This window comes from Strigops habroptila, chromosome 3 (genome assembly GCF_004027225.2).
Source record: "Strigops habroptila isolate Jane chromosome 3, bStrHab1.2.pri, whole genome shotgun sequence".
In the NCBI taxonomy this organism is placed as follows: domain Eukaryota; kingdom Metazoa; phylum Chordata; class Aves; order Psittaciformes; family Psittacidae; genus Strigops; species Strigops habroptila.
In genome coordinates this window covers 43,346,403-43,369,980 of record NC_044279.2, presented here as the reverse complement: position 1 = coordinate 43,369,980, position 23,578 = coordinate 43,346,403, and the positions used below count along the sequence as shown (strand labels likewise).

Below are 23,578 nucleotides of genomic sequence, written 5' to 3'. Positions count from 1 at the left end.
CCCAAGAACCTGATCTAGAAGAAGTAAAATGAAATCCTACTGCCACCCTGACTTACATAACCTGCCCACAGAACAATCTCCCAGTCTAAAAAACAAAACAAAACAAAATAAAAAAAAAAAAAAAAAAAAGGAAAAAACCAATCCTAGAAGCCTACAACAAGAAAAGGGCAAACTTCCAGACAAGAGAGGCAAAGGAGCCCTAATTCATCACTCTTGCAGCTATCAGATGGTTAACAAACTGAGATGAGACACTTTGAGCCTTTTGCGCAACTTTCACTCTGGCAAACTTAGAGGATTCAGAAGCGCAGCTGGAATACATATGGGAGATGCTGGAGAAAGTGGATCATATGAATTTGTAACTCCATTGTGTGCTGGATGAACTTCCTGAAGATGAGGCGCATCCTGTTGGTGACTCAGGGAGACTCTCTGTCTGCCAACAGTCATGAATTTATTCTCAGAACCAACTACCAGAAGTGACATGGTTTAGTGTTATATATGCACAAGAATCTTAAAATAAAGCCTACAGGGACATAATTTCTCTTTTGCTTCCAAGAATTTCTATATTATAGCATCTCCACTGGAAAAAAAAACAAAACAAAAACATTTTTATGAAACTAAGATTTCACATTTTGATCAAAGTCTTTTCTTCAGCACAACTTTTTATGCAGCAATACTTTCAAAATCAAAAGCCAAATATATTTTTAGATTATTTAAAAAATGGAACTGGCATCATATTAATAAAACATTGTTGTGCCAGGCTTACCGCATTAGATAACCAGTTATTGGTTCACTTGGTTAATACTCCAAACAGAACCTGAAAACTACATGGCCTCAGTTACTCAGGCATCTTCTCTGGGTTATGCTGTTCTTTATCAACATGTTAATACGTTCTTTATAAACATGTTCGCTTCATAAACAAATTATTCTTATGGTGATTTGAAATTAACAAACAGAAGACACAACAGGAGAGACAAAGGGAAAACGCTACAGACAAGGCATAAAAGTCCCCATCTCCCCACTTTTCCCAACCACCAGCCTCACTGATGGAATTCAGACGACTGCAGCCAATTGCAAACTGGAGCTACTGAAAGCTACTGGAGAGGTGTACTTGGAGCTGACGAATTGAGAGTAGATGACAAAAAGGGGCCATAAAAAAATCATAGATTTAAATTAATAATCAAATATATGCACACAACAAGGAGACAGATGGCAAGCAATTTTCCCCAGTGTACTTATACTTGTTCTTCTAGTGCACGTATTTGGGTCACTTGCTAGATTAAATCTCATGTGGCAGACCCAACAGAGGTACTGTCAAATGTGTATGGGCTCAGCCTGTTCTTAAATGATGCAAGTCTGACACAACAGGGTGAAGGCATTTACTAGGATTTCTTCAACACAGCTTGCAATACTACCCTGTAACTTAGAAACACGTCTGCTGGATATTTTCTACAATCAGCAAGGCTGCCCCGTTCAGGCCTGCTAAATAAAATGCAGCACAAGCTAGAGAAAGTTGAACAGTGCTACCAAATCTCACAGAACAGTCCTTACAGAGATTAGACAAATACGTACATATCTTCCAGAGCACCAATTCTGTCAATGTGCCACAGAAAGAATACATCACTCAAGGTTAAAGATTCCTACTAATTCTCTCTTCAAAACATGCCTTTCTTCTGACATTTGGATGAAGGAAAGAACACCTCAATGGATGAGTTGCTTTTGACATGTTCTCTGTAGCAACGCATGACCTCAGATATGCAGAGCACTAAATCTTCCACACCCCAGCTATAGACTGACAGTGACCTGTCTTATTTAGTGCAGGTCACATGAAGGAATACAACTTCAATGCATGGCACCCACAGGTCAAATTGCCTACTTCGGGGGGGGAATATTAAGTGGCAGGGAAAAAGAATTACACAGATGTGTAAGCCTAATTGAACCAATGGGTTTCCCTCCTGTAATACTGGTAGGTATTAGCAAGAACACAAACTGCATGTGCAGAGATTAGCCCCTCTTAATCTGGGAAAAAGCTGTATTTAATGCAGTGCAACAAGGAAAATCTTCAATACATCCACAGGAATGCAAACTCCATTTCTCCCTATACCTTGTTATCAGTTCCAAATTACTCAGCAATAAACAAACCTTTATTAACAAGCCATGTGAGCTCTCTGCGACATTAGAGCAACATTTAAATATTGCCCCCCTTCCCACATTCGTCTCTTCTTTTAGATTACTGCATCCAGCTTCAAATAAAACAAATCAGCAAAAATAGGGAATAAATATATTTATTTGTTCCTATATGAACAAGGAGTATTTGAGTTGGGGGGGGAATTTCCCCCTAATAATCTACACATGTACCAAGGAAATACCACAGCTGTCTGAGAATTACAGTAGCAGAGAACAGGGTGGCAAAAGCTTGTGTTTTCTAGGTCTACATAAAAAAACCCCAACATAATAAAGCAGTATTTCTTTTTTACACTGGCTCTCAGGTTTAGAGGCTGTCACTTTTATTCAAAGTAATCAATAAGTAAATTGATCCAAAAGATCACATGTTTGCACTGATTATGTGCATGCCACGTATCTGTCTAGCCTGAAATAAGTTAGGCAGACTAATGATGAAAAGTAAGAATGTATACACTTTCATATTCAACTTCCTCAGGCTTTAAATTAATTCAATTTCAGTTTAATTGGGTGAAGGATGGGAAATAAAATATTGAATCCCTTGATATAGAGTTATAAAGCCATGACTACAAGCAAGTTTGTTATATCGCTGTCCATACAGTCCTTGGTCTGGTGCCGTGCTGCTGCTAAAATATTAAGTTTTACCATTGGGAAATTGATTTTGCCATAAGAAGTTTTTACAATGCCACTTAATCTTACCCAACCTACATAAAAAAAAATACAGAAAGCAATTACAGACACCCTTTATATAGTAAGCTTGATCACTATATTAAAAAAAGAAGAGTCTGATGCAATTTCAATATAATGCAAAGGAAGCAGGAAAAGCTATGGCAATGTACTGCACTCCTGAAACAAAACATTGCAGGTTCCTAGCTTAAATGCACAATCTTGATTCACTTAAAGTAGTACCATTATCCATCTCTCACATGGAGGGCTGTGTCCTGCAGCTCCAGCATCAACCGCCTTTTCTAGTGTTACGTTTCAAGCCAGCTCCTGCAGGGCAGTGAGATTCTGTGATTATAGTTAAAAGAACACTTTGGGTCTGAGAGTCTGCCTCTTTGAATAGATAACCCTTTCTAGTTCAACAATTACTAGCATGCAACAGCCATTTCTGCTTTGCCCCTTCCAGTGCTGTAGTTGAAAAACATCCTAATTAGATGACCCTGCGTACAGAAATGCCATTAACTGGTTTTCAGAGCACTTCAGTGAATGCCTAAATCTTAGCTGCGATGATGAGAAGTACTTTAGTTGGGAGGTAAACACATAAAGCAGTATTTTAGAACACCTCTGATTGTCTGGGATAAGTACTAGCAAAGACAGTGCATGGTTCTTTTCCACCCTTCCCGAGATGAGACTGAAATATCACTGGGTTTTAACTGCATTGGAGCACACTCAGGTGAGATCAAGATTAACCTTGACCTCCACATCAATAACACCAAGCAGCGTGAACTGGCCTGCAGGACAGGCTTATAAGCATGTCCTTAAACAACCCAGTTTTGCCTAAATATTGCAACATAGGCTACTTAGGGTTATGTAAATATTCCACAACTCCTGCAGTTCTTAACTACAACAAGCGTTTAAAATAGTGTCAGTGTGTCAAAATATTCACTACCAGCTATTGATCCAACTCAGACCCTGCATTTCAGGACAATGGCAGATGTTCTTTCTTTTACTGTTTGTGAATGAGCTTTGAAATGCTAAAATAATTTTAAGAAAAATCATAGCAGATAACTGGAAGACTCACAAAAACCTCAAAACACTTAACTGCTTCACAAGGCTTCGAGCGCATGTAAATGACCTGAAGCCTGAATCGCCACATTCTGCAGCCGCCACTGTTCTCAGCCGGAGACCTAGAGCACGGCTAACACTTGGCATTTACTTCCAGCATAATAGGTTTAATAGTAGCAACCCTTGAAAACAAAGGGGGTTTGGAGGGTGACGGTATTCTGGAAGCGGTGACAGATCCTTAAACACGGCAGGTGCACCGTAATACAGCTTAAGGGAGGAAAATTCCAAGTTTAGTAACTAATTGACTCCAGGACAGGCAGGTTATTTCCCAAGGCAAATGCCTAATCAAAGACATAACTGACCCTTTCGCATCCCATCAGCGCGCCGGGAAGTTCAGCTCACCCAGCAACATTTTTCCGCTCAGGCGCACCCCTGGTACCCCCCAACCGCCCTACCTCCCCCTCCTTCCCCGTGCTTCCTCGTATTCCTTCTCCCACAAGAGAAGCTCCAAGCCACCAACCCCGTTTGACAGCGGCTCAGGGAGTTACCCGGTACCGCGAACCGGAACCGCGAAGCGGGGCCCCGTCCCAGCTCACACGCAGAGGTGCTCAGGCGCTCCCCCCGCGCTCCCCCCCCGTCCCGCAAGCGGCGGGACGGCCGGTTGCAGCCACCGGGGAGGACCCGAACCGGGCTGTCTCGGCAGCCGGAGCAGCTGCCTGCCCGCCCGCTCGTCAAAGAGGAGGGGGGAGGCTGGTGAAAAGCTGTCAAAGTCAATCCGTGCTCACTTTTGGATGGGTTAATTCCAACGGAGCATGAATCACTCCAGGACGGCTAATAAGTTTAGCCAGGCGCGCTGCTCTCCCTAATACATTTTAATTATGCATCTGTTTTAATTGTGATAAGATTAAGTCACCGGAAAAGGCACAGACCGGAATCTTCCCCGACTACTGCTGAAGGCAGGTACAACCAGGAAAGGAGCAGGTAGGGAGCCCACCCCAGCCCAGCCCGGCTGCTCCCCTCCCCACTAACGGAGGGGCTCCAGCCCCCGCGGCCGCCCGGAAGAGCCCGACAGCGAACGGCAACTTCCCGCTCGGGGCTCGGTCCCGGCGGGCGGGGACAGGGAGGCGGCCGGGCGACCCAGTGACACCGCGCGTGTGGGAGCAGCCCGGGACACGCTAAGTTAAAGCGGCGGGTCCCGTCCCACTGGGAAGGAAAGGCTGGAGGGGACCGAGCCCGCGCGGGAGCTGTCACAGCCCCGGCGCCGCCGCGGTCACCCGGAGCCGAGGAACCGCCGGGACCCTTCGGCGCCGCTCCCGGTGCCCCGAGGGGGGCGGCTGCCGCCCCGCTCCCGGCAGGTGGGCAGCCCCCGCCCGCCCGGCCCCGCCGCTCCCCGCCCTACCTGTCATCGTAGCAGAAGTCGGCGCCCAGGGTGTTGAGGTACAGGGCGAGCCCCAGGGCGCTGCTCAACAACTCCGCGATCATCTCTCCGCCTGCCGCCGCCGCCGCGCTCGCACCGGGGCAGCCTCCCCTGCCCGGCCTCCCGCGCCAGCCCCGCCGCAGCTGCCCCTCGCTCCCCCGGCACCGCGGGGCGCCGCTCCGCGCTCCGCCGGCGGCCGCAGCCTGACGGCGTTCCCCCGCGCCTCCGCCGCTCCCTACCCCATGGCGGCAGGACGGGCAGGGGAGAGAGCGCAGCGCGGCTGGGTTAAGCACGGCTGGGCTCAGCGGAGCGGGACGCGGCGGCAACTGCCGCCTTCCTCCCGCGGCGCCTCGGCACTGCCGCTTCTCCAGTTCCCACCGGCCCCGAGCCGGGCGCCGCCACCGAGGCTCTGGGAGCGCCCGCGTGGGGCGCCCAGGGCTCCCACCGCGCCTGCGTGCGGACCCGCCCCGCGCCCGCCCCTCCGCCCCGGCCCGCCCGCCGCCCCGCCCCGCGGCCGGCGACCCGGCCCGCGCTGGGCCTGGGCCTGTTCCCGGACCGGCACCCTAGCTCGCGCTGGCATGGGAGCGGTACCGGCAGCGGCACTGGCAGCGGCTGGTCTGTGCGCTGGGCCAGGCTTGTCCCGCTGCTGCCGCTAGCTTGGCACAACCCTGTTCTTCAGGGGGATTTTTTCTTTCCCTTTTTCCCTTTTTCTTTTTTTCTTTCTCACGTCTTTCTCATTTCTGTGTGCTTTCTGTCGGTTTTCAGTTTGTTGTTTTCATTTTTTTTCTTTTTTTCCTTTTTTTGTTTTTCTTCCTCTTCCCCTTTTTTCTGTTCTCCCTTCCTCTTCTTGCTTTTCCCATCTTTATTTTTCTTGTTTTGCTGTTACCGTTTTCGCCCCTTTTCATTATTTTCCTCTGCTTCCCCAGCATATGTCAGATGGAAACTCATTAGTAGGAAAGAGAGGGCCTGTGTCACTGTGGCCGGTATGCCCACGCTTCCCCTTGCCCTGAGCCTGATACTTCCCTCACTGTCCACGTGGACATCATGGGGAGCTCTTAGCTCAGCTTCCAGTTAAGCAAACCCAAAGCAAAACCACTGAAACTTGGCAGGGGGGTGGCTAAAAACAAACACACCCCACAGCAAGGAGCACTGCAAACTGGGGCTCCCTCAAGGCAGCCCCACAACAGGGTGAGGGGAGCGCAGCCTGAGCCCCGTGCTGTGAGTGGGACAAGGAGATGGCCTGGGCAAGCAACCCAGCTGTGGGAAATAAAGCACTGAAAGCATCTTCAGTAATTCATGGGATACTGAGGCACAAAGTTATGGAAAGGGATTGGGTCCATGAAGCTGATTGTTTCCATTTTTAGGAGAGTTTTTTAAATGTTGCCTCCATTTACTGCTAGCCAGCCCTTGATATAACTGTTTCCTCATGATTTCCATCAAGTGGCACATCATGCTGTCCCAGAAGAATGGGAGTCTGTGCATCAAGCTGTGTCTAATAAATTGGGAGCTTTTAACAAGCTTGCTTTCTCCGCTATGTGATTATTTAATGCTGTTCCTTGCAACCTCAAAATATATTAAGTGCATTAAGACCTCTTTCAAGCAATGCTTAAAGTGCTCCTGTGAAGTCTGCCCTGAGTGTCACAAACGTCTCAGCTGCTTTTACTTAGATTCAGGAGGGGTGTTATCACCATCAGTGGCAGTAATTGCAGACTTGGGGGGAGGGTGCGTTTTCTTCAGAATATTAAAGCTTTGAGGGGCCTTATTGAACCCATTAGCAGATCACATTGATCTGGCATTAAAATTTCCAGCCTGAAGCGCAGAACACAGTAACCTAGATTTCAGAGGGTTGGTACGCTTTGTCAGAAGTACTTACTTTTGAACATCAATTCTCAGTGTGTTTCTGGACCTACTGCCAAGATCCCAATCATCATGACTTAGTCCTTCTTGCTGCAACAGGATTGCTGAGCTTCCAACACTAGGTTTGCACAGCTCCTTCTCTGGAACATCCTAATAAACTCTGCATAAAAAGCAGTGTAATTATTGCTGAGTCACAGTGGCAGAAGTGTCGTCTTCTCCATGAAAAGCATATGGGTTTTTTCTTCAAAGAGGCAGGACTACTGGCTGGGGGAGATGAGGGCTGGCAGAAAAGCTTTAGAAACAAAACAAATCTGCCAGTTTAACAAAGCCTGATGCTGGCTAGTAAAACCAAATGTCAAGAAAGGGTAGGATGGAATGTGTAGGCTGTGTGGAGAGCACCTAATCCCCTGGACATCCCCAGTGCTCTGGGGTGCCTGGAAGTAGCATTAGTGCTCCACCATCCTGTCCAAGTGGATTTAGATGCACTCACAAGAGTCCACAAAGTCTGCATCTTACAGAAACATTTCTCCCTATAAACAAAGGATAAGTGTTCTCCCAACAGCGAGAGCTTTCTCTGATGGAGAAAACCTGCTTTGTAGAAAGCAATAGATGGCAATGTGCGCATGTACCACCTCACCTGTCAGCTCTGGGACCCACACATCAGGCCAATCTAGGGGCAGCAAGTGAAAAGAGCTGGTGCAGAAAGCTGGAGACAGGTTCAACATAAAAATGATTGTCCTTGTCAGGCAAACAACACCTCATGAGAAAACAAGAGCGTAAAAATCAAAGCATGATAGGGGAATTCCTTCCCTTCCTCAGCTAATTAAAAGTAATAAATGCACTGGAGTTATGAACAACATTATACTTTACAGTTTCATCCGGAGAGATCAGATAACATTCTGAGTCATAGAAGATTTACAGTGTGATGTACCGTAATCACAAGGTATCAAAAAAGGTAATTTAGAAGTTCAGATCTGTCACTAAGTAGGCAGTTCCAAAATAACCTTTACTGCCAGAAAGTCATTGTCACAGACTCTGGTATCAGGGAAAAGGGAAGAGGTGGAGGGTTCTAACAACACATAATAATAACAGTAATTGTAACGATAACTAGCATAATGCAGTCATAACAGCTGATCTGCTGTGTATAGCTTAGTAGACAAATTCACATGCTTTATTGCAAATATGACAATCAAAAGCAATCTGTTTTAATACCAGTCTGGAAATTTCTTCATTAAAGACATTATAGACTCTGAGTCGCTGTGCTACAATATACTTCACCTAAACTGTGCCTGAAAGATTGAGTTGTGGCACAGCATGTAGAAATACATGTCTGTCACAGTGACAGATTTGGTTAACCGGTCACTTGCTATGAGACCTTAAATGTCAGGGTGGTGCATGTGGTGCAGATCCTTCAACAGATTAGATTAGACACTTCAATTTCTATACACTGGGTTCATTTGCTGGAGCTTGTAGAAAATATTTGTGCCAACTGAGAAGATAAAAGCTGACCCTCTGAAAGCTGCTGGGGTTTTTTATCAGAATGAGGTAACTGGATATTAAATATTACTATAGGAATAATCAAGTGGGATATTTTTTATTGTTTTTTTTTTTGCCAGTACTTATGCTCAGATACCATCAAATAAATGTCATAACACAATGTGCATAATTTTGAACAACCTAAATTACATCCGAAGGTATGGGTGAGCGTTGGAAATGTAAACTTTGGTGCATTTCAAAACACCCACACTGTTGCTGTTGTGAGCAGTCAGGATAAGCTGGTGTTATCTAACACGGAAATCAAGTTAGTTGAACTTGAACCAGTGACCTCACTTTATCAGAAGTGGAGAAAGTGGGAAGAAAAGAGTGTTTTGGCCAGGTGCCTCTTCAGAATTACTCACTGGTTCATAGAAGTAAAATCATTTGATTTTGTGGACAAGGATCCAAGCTGTTGTTTTCCCATCATGCTGGCAAGATCATATTAGTTCTCAAAGAGATCAGTATTTCTGCTTTCTCTAAGAAATTGTTCTTTCTTTGTTTTTCTTTTGCTAGTGGTGTGATAACAATAACATCAGCAATGACAAACGAAGTAAAAGTAAGGTGCAACTGCAAAACAGTGAAATCTTATAGAAATCTGCATGAAATAGGTCAGCAAAAACTAAACACATGCAGAAAAACCAAGCACACACAGGACTTGGCTCAGTACTTGGAAGATAGTTTAGCTGAACACATTTCCTAAGGAAATACATTTCCAGGAGGCACCAGTTCCTAGTTTAGATCAGTCAGTGGAGCTAGAGTATTGCTGCAGAGCTGGAGAGAAAGAGGGAAGGAGGAAAAAAAAAAGAAAAAGTACATTTTAGCTTCACCTAATCTAATTATGCAATTTTGCAGACTCTCTCTAGGAAGAAAAAACATAAGAGCAAGACTATCTGTGCAAGTCACAGGTGAGCATATCTCAAGGAAAGTGATTACTCCAAATGGCTGTGATTAAAAATGATAGCACGTTTTGTGGAAAAATTTAGTATTAGAACCTAAATCCATGGAGGAACTTCAACATCTCATTCTTCAGAAAATTCTTCTATGCCTTAGAGGAAGGTGCCAGTGCAGTTTTTGTGTTCAACTAAAATCAGACAACCCAAAATTTCAAAGTACCTAATTCTACACAGTTAAAAGTCCCTATGCATCTAGATTGTCACTTGATGTTTTCAGAACCACTCAAAAAAGACACTGTCGTGTCGCTTCAAGCTTTAGCATATCCTAAAGCTATGTCATAATTACCAAAACAAGCCTTTTCTTGCCTCTCAGCACTTGTGGGACCTGAGACAGGAGCATGCAAAACAACACATAGATGATTCTCTTTCAACTGGAGCCTGAACCAAGGGCTCAGGAGACACAGAATACCTTTGCCTAATCTCGGGAATGGATTTGAGCTGCAATGTCATAACTCTGAAGTTACTGCGCCAACATCGGGCAGTCTGTGACAGGATGCTTTCCCATCCAAATTATTCTGTTTAAATACAATATTCATTTATTCATTGTATGCAAGAGTAATCGCTCCTACACTGGCAATTAGGACATAGTAGTGTATGTGCAATCTGGAATCAGATGACTGCTCCAAATCAGGAAGGAAAGGGCAGATTGTGAACCCGGACAGCTCTGTGAAAGAGCTTTAAAATATAAAGCACTCGTTATGAGGGCTAAGGGAGCTTCCTCCTAGCTGATTATTTTTATGAAAACAAATTAATTCATATAGTCATCTGCCTCCAAAATATGTTAATTGATAAAAATTGTAAGGAAAAGGGGGTAGCTCCTTGCAGCTGAATTCTTGAATGAGAGCTAACACGTATTTCCACCATTTTTTGTGAAGTTATTGGTTTAACATCCGGATATAGTCAAGAAGAAAATGTTCAGATTAGGTTCTGCTCCCCTGTGATTAAAAAAACTCCAGATATTTAGTGGGAAAACTCGGATTTTTTTCTTACCTGGTACTCCACATATCTCCTCTGCCGACTTACTCTCCTCTGTCAATTCCATCTTCAGATGCCTGAGCATTCCTATTTAGGAATACCTGCTAAATTGACTGTGTTCTCTTCATTCCTGTGCAGCAGGAAACAATGATGCATCTCAAATCTCAGAAGGATGCTCCAGTTTTCCGTACTGTACCAATTGCCAACTAGTTTGCCACAGGATACCGTTAACTCATTTACATATTTCTGGTAGTATGCTCATTACTGCTTGAAGTAAAAGAGCAATGGCACAGCAAAAGGTACGTTTTAGTCTCTTCTGAAGTTTCAAGGATTATTTTTTTGTTACTCCCTTCTCGACTAATCCTAGTCTGCTTTACATATTTATCTTCCTTGTCCTTTGAGATAGCTCAAAGTAAGATCAAGACAAGTTTTTAATCCTTCTTGTTCAGAATAAGTTGACAGTGTAAACTTACTAATTGCAGATATGTCAACTTGTCATCTCCCAGAACACAAGCCTCTTTACTGCTTGTTTTTTCCTACTTCATAAAAATAGCAATATACCAGTTTTCTTTTTTTGTAGTTCCTTTTATCAAAACAGCTCAAAGAAATACACATCCTTCAAAGATGGTTCTGGAAATAAATTAGAATTAACCTCATTTTACACAGGTGGAAATCAAGGCAACTGCCACTTGTGTCGGTTTATGCAGATCGTATAGGAACTCTATAGCAGAAGAGGAATCTATACAAGATCCCAGCCATGATTCCCAGTCATTCACTTGCTTTCATCATGAGATTGTCTTTCTGTTTACAGTAATTGATATTTCCTTAGACAAAGCACAATGGAATTATCCCAGGGATTAAATTGGCCTAAAATGCTTATTCTGAGAAAAGTCCTTCTTGACAGATGGATGCCTGCAACATAACTAAGAAGTCTGTGGTGCACAGCCTGGATTTTGTGCAGGTGGAGGATAGGGAGTATGAGTGGTATATCATATCCTGCCTCTCATCATTTCTTGGCAGAAGCGTTGTCCAGTAGATGGAAAAGCTTCATCAACAGCTGAAAATCTGTTTCTTGTCATTTCCCTTCCCATAGAAAGGAGTCGTCATGCTGTCCATCAGTCTTCTGCTTTTCAGGGCACTGACATTTCCTCTCTGGTGCAGATGTTGAAAGACAGTTTTTTAGTCTAGCTCTGTCTACTTCTACTTCATTTGTCCTTCAAATGTACAACCTGGGATATAGGCTGTAAAAATTGGACAGAAAAATGGTACGTCTCTATGGCAGCAACATCAGACCTTCGTCCCATGGCAAAGCAAAACCAGCCAAAGATGCAAGTGTAATTTCCACCTCATTCCCTGCAGATTTTGTATGGAATAACCTAATTTACTTCTTTACTTCAGTACAATCTTGGCTTCCTGCTGTACAAGCATGAAGTAAAGCCAGGAAAATCATGATTACTCTTATTTTAGAGAGAACATGTCAACATTACCAAACCATATCTAACACCAGCACAAACACAATTCTCAAGAGTTAAATAAACAAGGGAAAATTATTATAAGGAGTAAACCTTTGAATCCCTCTAAACAGCATTAGTTTGATTTTTCATAATAATATTGGAAGTAAATGACATTTTGTACTGCAATGTAGACAAGTCCAGAGAGGATAGTCAAGGAGTTCTAGGTTCTTAATGAACAATAAAGCAGAAAGAGCAACCAAATTAGCAAGAACTAAATTGTTTCTTTGCCTCTGCTTGCTTAGTTTGAGAAATATCTTCTCTGTATACATGAAATCATGACTGAAAATCTCTGATGGTCACTGTCTCCATGCTTTAAAATATAATTAACACATACCAGCAATAAAGTCACATTAAATTTAATTTTTAATGGATTAAAGACATTACTATTTTGATTTAGAGCTAAGGCAATTGCTTATTTGCAAATATGGAAAAATACAAAACATGAACTGTTCAAGGGGTGTTTTTGTACACAAGGTTTGTAGCAGAAGTTTAATCAGTTCAGTGGAGCATTCACAGCTTTTATGTGACTGCATAAAAGTGACTGAGGATGTGCAGGTGACCCAGATTTCTCTCCTGCCGTGTTACACAGATAGATACAGAGCTGTATACTTTCTGGCATCACTGAGTCAATTGTTTTGCTACAGGATGTTACATATAGATGCTGTATTCCATTTACATTGGTATATGCCATAGGATGCAATGAAGTGAAGGTTATAATCTCCAGTGTACACACCAAAAATAAAATTCTTTGGAGACCCTACTCAGGCACTTTTTTTTTCCATGTACACTGGCACAGGGGAGAGAATTCCCTGTGTTTTGCCAAGTAGCAGCATTGTAATTTATTTAATCTTTCCTTATGTTTTTTTCCTAGTAATGTTTGCTTAGTTTGTTTGCTTGGGAAAATATGTCTAACTTTAGCTCCCATAAACTTTACCATCACCAAACTGGCCCATTTATACCCAGGTCCTTGTGCACTAGTAACAGCAAACCTGGACTTTGATCAGTCTCTAGTGACCTTTAGGAGAATTTTGTATTATAAGATTGTTTTTCATTGTAATTTATAGATAAAATTGGTAAAAAGAATGTTGTGCTTTCCATTTCCATTAGGAACTTTTGGAAAACAAAGGTATCCTAGTGAATACATCTCATGGAAAATACTTTCAGTGTTGAAGCTTTCATTTGGTTTCCTGAATCTGCTAACAAGTGAAAGATGCAACCTGCTCTGTCAGCAAAAGGATTTTCCCATATGCTAGCTACCATGTGGGTAAAACCATATTTTCTAGCTTAAGTACATTGTTCAAGATTTTGGATCATATTTGCAGCTGGTATAACTTGTCATAGCTGCAGCAGAACTGTCACAGTTTCTATCATCTAGTGTCTATTCCTCAATACTTAATACTGAGGGAGGCATGAAAAGTGATAAACAGTTCTAGGGAATGTTGACATTTAAAATTCCTTCCTACCCTATTTTGCACAAGAAAGAGCATTAGGTTTGGCCTTGTAAATAGATCCCAGATTTTAAAATAGCCAGGTTCTTTTCTGCCCCAAGGAGAAAGAAAGATATAAACCAGAATTATTGGCTTTCTGTAATATTTTATATTCAATTTTCTCTTGTTACGTTCATGTCATGTAATTGTGTGCACATGTGTACATGCATGGTCCTTGTTGTACAGGGTTACAGCCAGATTCTTGTCCGTGTGCCAGAGCTCTACTGGGGGTTCGGGGAGTTGCTGTGCACTCTCCTTTATTCTGTGTACAACAATGAATACCCTTCCTATATCTGCCAAATGCATGGTTTGATCCCATTGATATCCATTTGGCATCAGACTGTTATTCACTAACCCTTCACCACAGCTATTAATCACATGCACATGCAAAGTGCCGTTTGCAAGGGGTGGGTCCCCATGTCTGTTTTGTTATCTTGTGTTATTAAAGGCTCTAATAAACCTGTTCTGGCCTACTATTCCTCATCATTCCATCACTGAAATACATATCCCCGAGTGATTTCGGGCTCTCCACCCCATTCCCAGCACCCACAACATATGGACCTGTCCAAAGCATAGGGCATATTCCAACTGTTTCCAGGAAATTGCCTTTTCCGTTACCTCAGGGTTATCTCCCTTTTCCTGGACTCACCCTCAACACTCTACTGTTGTATGTTGCAGCTTTGGAGAAAGCCACCCATTTTAGAATGCCATTTTGAACCTGTAACTGACTGCAAATTCTTCATTCTTCATCTGGTTTGCTCTCAGAGACTGACTTGCCTAATTTGGGCCGATTTGGACAGTTTTTCATTAGCAGCAGCAGATGGTAGTTGGCTGAAATGTTCCTGTGACACAATCCTCTATGTACAAATAACCCACAAACAACCCACAAAGTACTTTTTTTCCTCCCCTTGGTCACAGCTGAAATCAGATAAGAAAAAGTTTCTGTATTTGCAATTCCAACCCTTCTTAAACAAAGATTTCTCTTTAACTTTGAAAGAGGCCTGACAAAAGTTAGTCGTGAAACTGCCAGATAAGCACTGCCCCAGGGCTACACAGAGCAGCACCAGCCAGGCAAAAGAGCTACCAAACAAGACTCCAAAAAATGTTGATAGCAACCCAAGAGCTTTACCAGCAAAAAAGAACTTAGTCATGAGCCTGATTTTGTGAACACAGGGTCAAACCCTTAGTTCACTGAAGTCAGCATTGCTTTGGTACAAAGACAGCAATTAGGTTGGCTAGGTATCTCACATAGGATGTCTGTAAATGTATATCTCTTTCCATCTTTGCCATACACGCTATGGGAGACGGCTGTAACACTGTTTACCCAAAAAAGAGAAATGTCTCATTTTTGCGTGTATTTGAACTCAGCTTCAGAGAACATTTCTGATACTCTTTATAATATGCATTCTAAAAGCAAACTGTCAGTGGCAAGACATGTGGAATAATAAATTATTTTTCAGTAGAAAAAATAAACTCTTGTCACAGGGACACATTTATCTGATTCATATTCTCCAGTGATCACTTTTATTGCAGCTTTTTAAGCCAAATGGTTTAGTTTGAGTTTATAAGTTTTCTGATGTTCAAAGTTTGGCAATGGGTAGACAAAAATACGCATATAGCCAAGGACGTGATGGAAAAAAAAGAGAGCACAGGGCTGGAGTGCTTAGCATCCGGAGATGCTGAGCTCAGGGTCCTCCAGCTGCAGGCAGCTGTGGATGGGGCCAGTACCCACTATACCCAGTTTCCAGTTATATTCCTCTTGGAGTACTTCTTCTGGTGTTCCTGTCACAGAACCTGGTGCTTCTGGATGGTTTTGAGATCATTTAGGGAGCTCAGAATTACAGAAACAGATGTCAAACATCCCTAATTTGCTATTAGAAATCATGTTTTCTTAATCCCATTGTCAAAATGGAGCCAGGAAGATCTTTGCCACAACTAATGCCTAGCATTTTCCCCAGCCTACTTTTCTTATAAGGCAAAGTGGTGAAGTGTTTGAGAAGCTGAACAGCAAGCTCAGCTGTTTGTCCCCAAACAGATACGCACTCACCACCACCAGAAAAAGTAGTTACGTGCTGCTGTACTTTTTGAAGATCTTAAATGCCCAGAGCACGGCACTGCATTAAGAACCTTTTTCTCCTTTACATGAAGAATAAATATATATGGCTGCACACCTTCAGAAAGGAGAAAAAATTACCTAGGGTTGTTTGAAAGAGCTTGAGGAACTTAAAAATAGCAAAATTAGAAAATTAGAAAAAAATAGAAAAATTATATGTATATAACAACTTAGTACTGCTGTCAAAACTAACCTTTATTCTAAATGAAGAGAAGTGACTACATAGAGGTGAGGGCATGGCTGCCTACCCTTTGCGTTAATCACTTCTGCTGGAAGGGTACATAGTGGATCATATAGTGATTAATCCAAAAGTAGTGGGAGGACAGCATTCTAGGAAGGGCACAAAAGTCCCAGGTCCAGAAGTCCCTGGTATACAATGCAGGATGATATCACTTCAGTACAGAATTACAGTCAATGCCACATTGTCAAATCTTATTCTCTAAGTATATAATACAACAGATCAAGAAAGAAGCATGTTATTCTTTCTAAATCACAGGGATTGAAAGGTAATCATTTCCTGTCTGTCTGTCTCTATCTCTTTCTGATTGCAGCTTTCTCTCTCCTCAAATCCTAAATAAAGCCACAATAAAGCCAATAGTTTAGAGAGACTTCCAAAATGCCTTTGAAGAATTTGTGATGAATTGATGAAGGAATTTATTTTCTATCTTAAGTTAGAGACATTTCATAACAAAAAGGGACTGTGTTTGTTAGCAGGTGCAGAGGATAACTGTCTCTTTTCACTTAGAGACACCCCATCTATTTTCAATCTGCTTTCAAGTTTGTTTGAGATTATTTTACCAGTGCAGAGACTTAGGAGGCTTTAGAAACTGTGTGTTCCTGCAGTTTAGAATACATACTTTTTTTTCTGCTTTTGGGTCCAGTGGAATTTGCAGTCATATTTCATTCCTTGCTCTGTTTATCCTGTTCTTAATCTGCATTGATTTTCTCCTCAGGAAAAAGCAGGAAAAAAAATCAATTTTCCATTATGTTTTTTAATCAGTTGTAGTAAGAGTTAAACAATCCTTGGCATTGCAGGTAAAATAGCTGATAATCAGTTGGGGACTTATCTCATTTATTACGCTAAGTTGACAGGGGGTTAAATTCTTCCCTTAGCATCATGGCTAAGGCAAGCAGAGTAGTGGTGCCTTGCATCCAGCTACAGTGCTTGCCAGAGCAAAGTCCACCCCAGAGGCTGTGCCAAGTGATGTTAGAGACAGTTCGGCCAGCCTGGGGGTACCCGGGGCAGCTCGCATTGATGACTGCAACCTCTGGAAAGAAAGAAACCACTATAAAGAGGCAGCAGCCTGCTGTCAGCAGACTTTAGGGTTCAGAAGTGATTCTCCAATCTAAGCATTTGTCAAGCACTGGCAGGGAGACCTTGATCTGCTGCTGCATTACAGAATCAAGACAAGAAGCGCTGAGTCCCGAGCTGCCCAAGCGGTGACTCACCCAGGGCCTGAAGCAGCTTTCCTTAGAATCAATGGGAGCCTTTCAATTGGTTTTACAGCAGGAGTTTGTTCAACAGTCACCATCGCATGCTGGGAATTATTTGTCTGATGGAAAGCACAATCAAAAAAAAACATTCTCATATTCATCGTCTCGATTGACAAGAAATGAAAGGACCCTGGAAAAATAATGTGGTTTCTACATGCAAAATGGACACTTCAGGAGCCTGAAGACTGAGATAAGCAGATCTTTCCCTTCCCTGATTATTAAAGTACAGGGTCAGGAGACAGCTCTGTGTAATAACTCTCTGTGGTCACAGCTTCAGTTTCACTACTATGACTCACCCTTGATTGCTCTTAGGTAAGTGCCAGATGCCTTCTTATTGCTCTCAAGCTTCGGTTCAGCAAAACATACAAGCACAAGCCTAAACGCTTCTCTGAGTAACAATGGTCTTCACACATAATTAAAATTCAGCACATACTTAAATGTATACATGCTCAATATGGGTGATTAAAGGATCATAAAGTAATAGTTTTTGCTGACAATGTGACATAATTTTTCACCATACCTCAGTACAATTGAGATAAAAGCTCAAAATGAAATTAAGGAGTACCTTTAACTAGCTAAACAAAACCCCAAAATGCAGGTCCAGGTCTCTGCTGGAAGCAAGGGAATTTAATTGCCCCATTAATCACACTTCTACACTTCATCACATTTAAGTATAAAATATTGAGCAATAGTACTCTCCATTGCTCAAACTTCACAGTGCTAGTAGGGGCACTTTACATATCTTCTCCAGACTCTCTGACCTCTCCACTGTGTCCTACCCATAGAGAAGAGGCCAGTACCGAGCACTCCCATGTTGACTGGCATCTATGGGCTCTCAGGACCATTTTCACAACTGCCTCTTCACTTTCAGACATCTGATTGCTGATTAGGGATGATGGTAAAGCAGCAGTTGTTAGAACCAACATGACAAAACTCTTAGGAGAATGCTGCCTCTTGGTGGTCACTCTATTCTTATAACTGCTGGCTGGCACAGGACTGGCTACTAATGCCTGTCTCCATTTCCACTCTGTTTTTTCAGTGAAATCCAGCCAGCTTCCACTACTTTTCAGTGTCAGTCTCCTCTCTGACTCGCATACAGATTTTGCTTTTGCCTCCATGGCACTCTGGCTACACTGTAGAGGTATGCATGGAACACAAAGAGAGTTAGTTTCTTCCAAGCAGTTTGGGTATAACACCCGTTCCTTTTTGGTTTGGCAAAATACCAAATGCTTCTGCTGCACATGGTTTCAGGCAAGACTAAGTTGCTAGTGGCAATCAAAAAAAGGCAGTGCTTTTCTGCAGGGATATTCTTACAGATCCCACACTGCAGCCTTCCAGCCACTCAGCCCACTCAGAGAAGATGACTAGAAGTTATACCATTAACTGCATATACTGCATATACTGGGAACAGTGGCATCACCTAGGACTTGTGCAACAAGGGTACATATTTCATGTTTTCCTCAATTCTGCAATGTGTCAGTTTTTACCAAAAAAACATGCAACACTCGAATGTGCTAGAAGTTTATCATGTGCTGGTCCACTTAGGGAAGCTATAGATTAAGTGTTCTTCGAACAACTGGGAGAAGTTTCACGATCACTTGCCCTTGTTCTCAGGGGGGACTTCAACCTACCAGATGTCTGCTGGAGGTACAACACAGCAGAGAAGAAACAATCCAGGAGGTTCTTGGAGGGTGTGGAAGATAACTTCCTAACTCAGCTGTTTAGTGAGCCAACTAGGGGAGATGCCTGGCTAGATTTACTGTTCACAAACAGAGAAGACGACTGGTAAGTATTGTGATGGTTGAGGCCGTCTTGGGCAAAGTGGTCACAAAATTATTTTCATTTTTGAATTTTGAATTTTCAATTCTTAGAGAAGTCAGGAAGAAGGTCATCAAAACCTCCGCCTTAGACTTCCAGAGGGCTGACTTTGGCCTGTTTAAGATGCTGGTTGGCTGAATTCCTTTGGAAACATTACTGAAAGATAAAGGGGTCCAGGAAGGCTGAACACTCTTCAAGAGTGAAATCCTTAAAGCACAGGAGCAGGCAGTCCCTATGTGCAGAAAATCAAGTCGGTGGGGAAGAAACCAGACTTGCTGAACAGGGAGATATTGCTGGAACTCAGGGGAAAAAGAAGAACTTATCACCTGTGGAAGAAGGGACAATCACCCCATGAAAAGTACAAGGATGTTGTTAGGTTATGTAGAGAGAAAGTTAGTAAGACAAAGGCACAGATGGAACTAAATCTGGCCACTGCCATAAGAGAAAATAAAAAGCACCTTTTCAAATGTATTAGCATTAAAAGGAGGGCCAAGGAGAACCTCCGTCCCTTACTGGATACTAGGGGAACCTAGTGACTGAGGATGAGGAAAAGGGTGAGGTACTTGCTGCTGCCTTTGCCCAAATCTTTAATAATCACATCAGCATCCTCAGGGTACTCAGTTCCCCGAGTTGGATGGCAGAGATGGGAGCTGATTGAAGTCCCTATAACTCAGGAAGAAATGGTTAGTGACCTCCTGCTCCACTTAGACGTATACAAGTCTATGGAGCCGGGTGGGTTCCACCCAAGAGTGCTGAGGAAGCTGGCAGTGGAGTTTGCTAAGCCACTCTCCATCACCCACCAGCAGTCCTGGTCCAGTGGGCAGGTCCGAGGGGATTGGAGGTTAGCCAGTGTGACGCCTCTCTACAAAAAGGACAGGAAGGAGGACCCCAGAAACTACAGGCCTGTCAGCCTGACTTCAGTGCCAGGGAAGGTCATGGAGCAGATGATTCTAAGTGAGAACATAAAGCACGTGTGGAAAAACAGAGGGATCAGGCCCAGTTAGCACAGGTCCATGAAGGGCAGGTCCTGCTTGACCAACCTGATCTCCTTCTATGATAAGGTGACCCGCCCGGTTGATGAGGGAAAGGCTGTGGACATTGTCTATTTGGACTTAAAAGTGAAACATTTGACACTATTTCCCACAGCATCCTCCTGGAGATGTTGGCTGCTCATGGCCTGGATAGGTGGATTCTTCGCTGGGTTGGAAACTGGCTGGATGGCTGAGACCAAGGAGTGGTGGTAAATGGTATCACATCTAGTTGGCAACCAGTCACTAGTGGTGTCCCTCAGGGCTTGGTGTTAGGGCCAGTGTTGTTTAGCATCTTCACTGATGATCTGGATGAGGGGATTGAGTGCACCCTCAGTAAATTTGTGGACAACACCAAGTTGGGTGGGAGTGTTGATCTGCTGAAGGATAGGAAGGCTCTGCAGGGGGATCTGGCCAGGCTGGATCAATGGGCTGTGGCCAGTGGTAAGAGATTCAACAAGGCAAAGTTCCGGGTCCTGCATTTGGGCCACAACAACCCCATGCAACACTACACGCTTGGGGAAGAGTGGCTGGAAAGCTGCTTGGTGGAAAAGGACCTGGGGGTATTGGTTAACAGATGGCTGAACATGAGCCACAGTGTGCCCAGGTGGCCAAAAAGGCCAACAGCATCTTGGCCTATATCAGAAATAGTGTGGCCAGAGCCAGGCAGTGATCATCCCCCTGTACTGGGGACTGGTGAGGCTGCACCTCGAATACTGTGTTCAGTTTTGGACCCTCACTACAGGAAAGACATTGAGGTGCTGGAGCGAGTCCAGAGAAGGGCAATGAAGCTGGTGAAGGGTCTGGAGCACAAGCCTTGTGAAGAGCAGCTGAGGGAACTGGAGTTGTTTAGTCTGTAGAAGAGAAGGCTCAGGGAGGATCTTATCGCTCTCTATAACTACCTGAAAGGGGGTTGTAGTGAGGTGGGTTTTGTCTCTTCTCCTAAGCAACAAGCAACAGGACAAGTGGAAACGTCCTCAAGCTGTGCCAGGGGAGGCTTATACTGGATATGAGGAAATATTTCTTCACAGAGAGGGCAGTTAGGCATTGGAACAGGCTTCCCAGAAAAGTGGTGGAATCACCATCCCTGGAACTGTTCAGAAACCGTGTAGATGAGGCCTTCAGTGACACGGTTTAGTGGTGGACTTTGGCAGCCCTGGGGTAATGGTTGGACTTGATGATCTTAATCTTTCCAACCTAGGTGATTGTATGATTCTATGATTTTATGATTCCTTCCATTCAGCCCTGTGCAGCTGTTAGACCGCTCCAGTCTGTGGACATCTCAGGAAAGGTTGCTCTTTCCTCAGGTATTGGGTCATCAGGCTCACCTGAAGTCAAGTGCAGTTGGACCACTCTGAATCATGACTCATGTCCAGTGTGACCCTCAGATTTTCCTTTTCATCATTGCCTGAAGGTGCTCCAGGGGTGAGCATCTACAGACTCCAATACTTTCTGCCATAATCCCAAGGACTCCTGTTTTCCTTAACTGACAGAAAGTCCTTAGCCAGCTGCTCTCCTTCAGAAGGTCATTTGCAGGACAAGCTGTTTTCAGTCCTCGATTGATCTTACAGACCATTTTGTGTGATGGGAGCTGCAGAATGGATGTTTGTGTCTAGGTCCGCCTTTCCGTACTGCCTCTCTGCTTTTCACTCCTTGTATGCGCTCCCCCGGGGATGCTGCTTTCATTGCTGGCATCTTTCCTGATCCATCCTTGAGCACACAGAGCCAGGGTCACCCACACAATTCCTGGTGCGATGTCAGGAAGTGTCTGGGTCCCTCCTGGATATTGCTTGGCTGTCACAATGAGTTTCCACTCTTAAGCACTTCTTCCTCTCTGCCAACTTCTGCTTGAGCAAGAAAACATTGTGGTTTACTATATTTGGACACTGGTCTAGACCACATAAACTCTTGCTATCGTTTTGTTGCCTGTTTTGAGACCTTCTGCTAGGATGCACTTTTTTACCACACCCAGATTTTGCTGACACTCTTTCAAGTCTTCTCATATGATCCTAAACCATAACAATTCAGCCCCCCAGGCTCTGTAAATGGCTCTTACCTCATGCTTCCTGCTCTTGTATTGCTCTCCCTTCATCAGGAAGCTAAAATGACCAGCCATGAAGCTATCTTTGTTTCTATTACTTGAATCCAGCTTTGTGACCCCTCAGCTCAGCACCTGCTACTGGGTAGGCTGAGGGTGCCACAGGTGCAGACTAGGTTGTCTCTGTGTGATAGCAATACAAACTGTCAGAACTTAGTTTTTCAGGCCAAAAGCAATCTCTGTTCCGAGGGCGGTTTTCCCAAGCAGAGCCACATGACTTGTGGTTGCTTTTCAGCATAGTTCAGAGAATACTTGTAGTCTCAGACAGTCCAGTCCAGTGAAACTTGGTCGTTCTTAACTGACATGTCTTTTCTGACTTGCGGGCTAAATGTCTTCTTCAGCTACACTAGATGGAGGGACCTTATCTTTTTGTAACCAGTCTAAGAACCAATACACAGAGGTACTCCAGCTTCCAGTCTTCCTTGGTGGGATGGGTAAATCATGCAGGCTTCTCACTCCTGCCCCCTGTACAGTAGATTTTCGCCTACTCCTCACCTCCCACTGCACACTGATCCTCTCCTATCCAGTTTGGGACATCATTGCACAGGACTTCAAGAATTGTCCTCAGCACCAGCTGAGCACACTGTAAAATGGTTAGAGGATGTGGGGGAGAAGATGATAGTGATGCAGGCAGAGAAAAATTGCATACTCCAGTGCCAGATGTAAACCGTCACAAGTCAGTGCTTCCACTGAGATGTGCCTGGGCATCCCTTGCTGCTCAGCACAGTGCAGCATTGTTCCCTTTTATCTCCTTCCAAGCCTTTTAGCTGATTCATCCAAATATCTCTCTCTTCCAGAATGGGCTGGTCGTGTGAAAGTTATAGTCACTTTGATATTAGCTTAGTCACACATATTCACAAAAAGGCTTCTGCCATCTCTCCTGGATTGAACAATCTGAACAGTCTTGATTCCCTCAGCAGCAAAAAAAGGTGTGTATTTTTTCAAATGCATCTTACTTGAGCTCAGATTGAGGTGATTTTTTGGTAGCCAAAAAAAGCAAACACCAGTTCCCAGATCTGCTCTTCCAGGGGGACGTCTGATGATAGACAGCAGCCCTTCTGTGTTTTAGCCACCAAGTTGTTCAGCTATCAGATGAGGTAAGAAGTTTAACACTGGTCTGTATCTGTCTATGTTCAGATTTCATCTGAGTAAGTGTAAGTATGGGCACAACAGCAACTTAAAAGGGGCCCTTGTGAAATGTGGACATTGTAAGAGCTGGGCTCTCCTTTTTTGGGGAATGGCCATTATTTCTTTTCTGATGTGTATGGCATGTGCACATCCCGTTACACTTAAAACACCACAAACCTAATATCTGTGTATTTAATATGTGAGAATTGACAAAAAACAACCCAGACCAACTGTCTAGCATTGCTTTTTCCATG

General features: G+C 43.7%; 1 protein-coding gene across 3 annotated transcripts in view; it reads right to left on the bottom strand.

Annotated features, from left to right (window-relative positions):
• TMTC2 (transmembrane O-mannosyltransferase targeting cadherins 2) overlaps positions 1-5,750 on the bottom strand; it is a 279,242-nt gene extending 273,492 nt beyond the window's left edge. For all 3 annotated transcript variants that reach the window (XM_030479700.1, XM_030479698.1, XM_030479699.1), the window contains exon 1: positions 5,306-5,750. In XM_030479700.1, coding sequence (XP_030335560.1) covers positions 5,306-5,388 — 83 coding nt within the window. In that variant the 5' untranslated portion in view covers positions 5,389-5,750. The remainder of the gene's footprint in view (positions 1-5,305) is intronic.
• Positions 5,751-23,578: the final 17,828 nt, after the last annotated feature.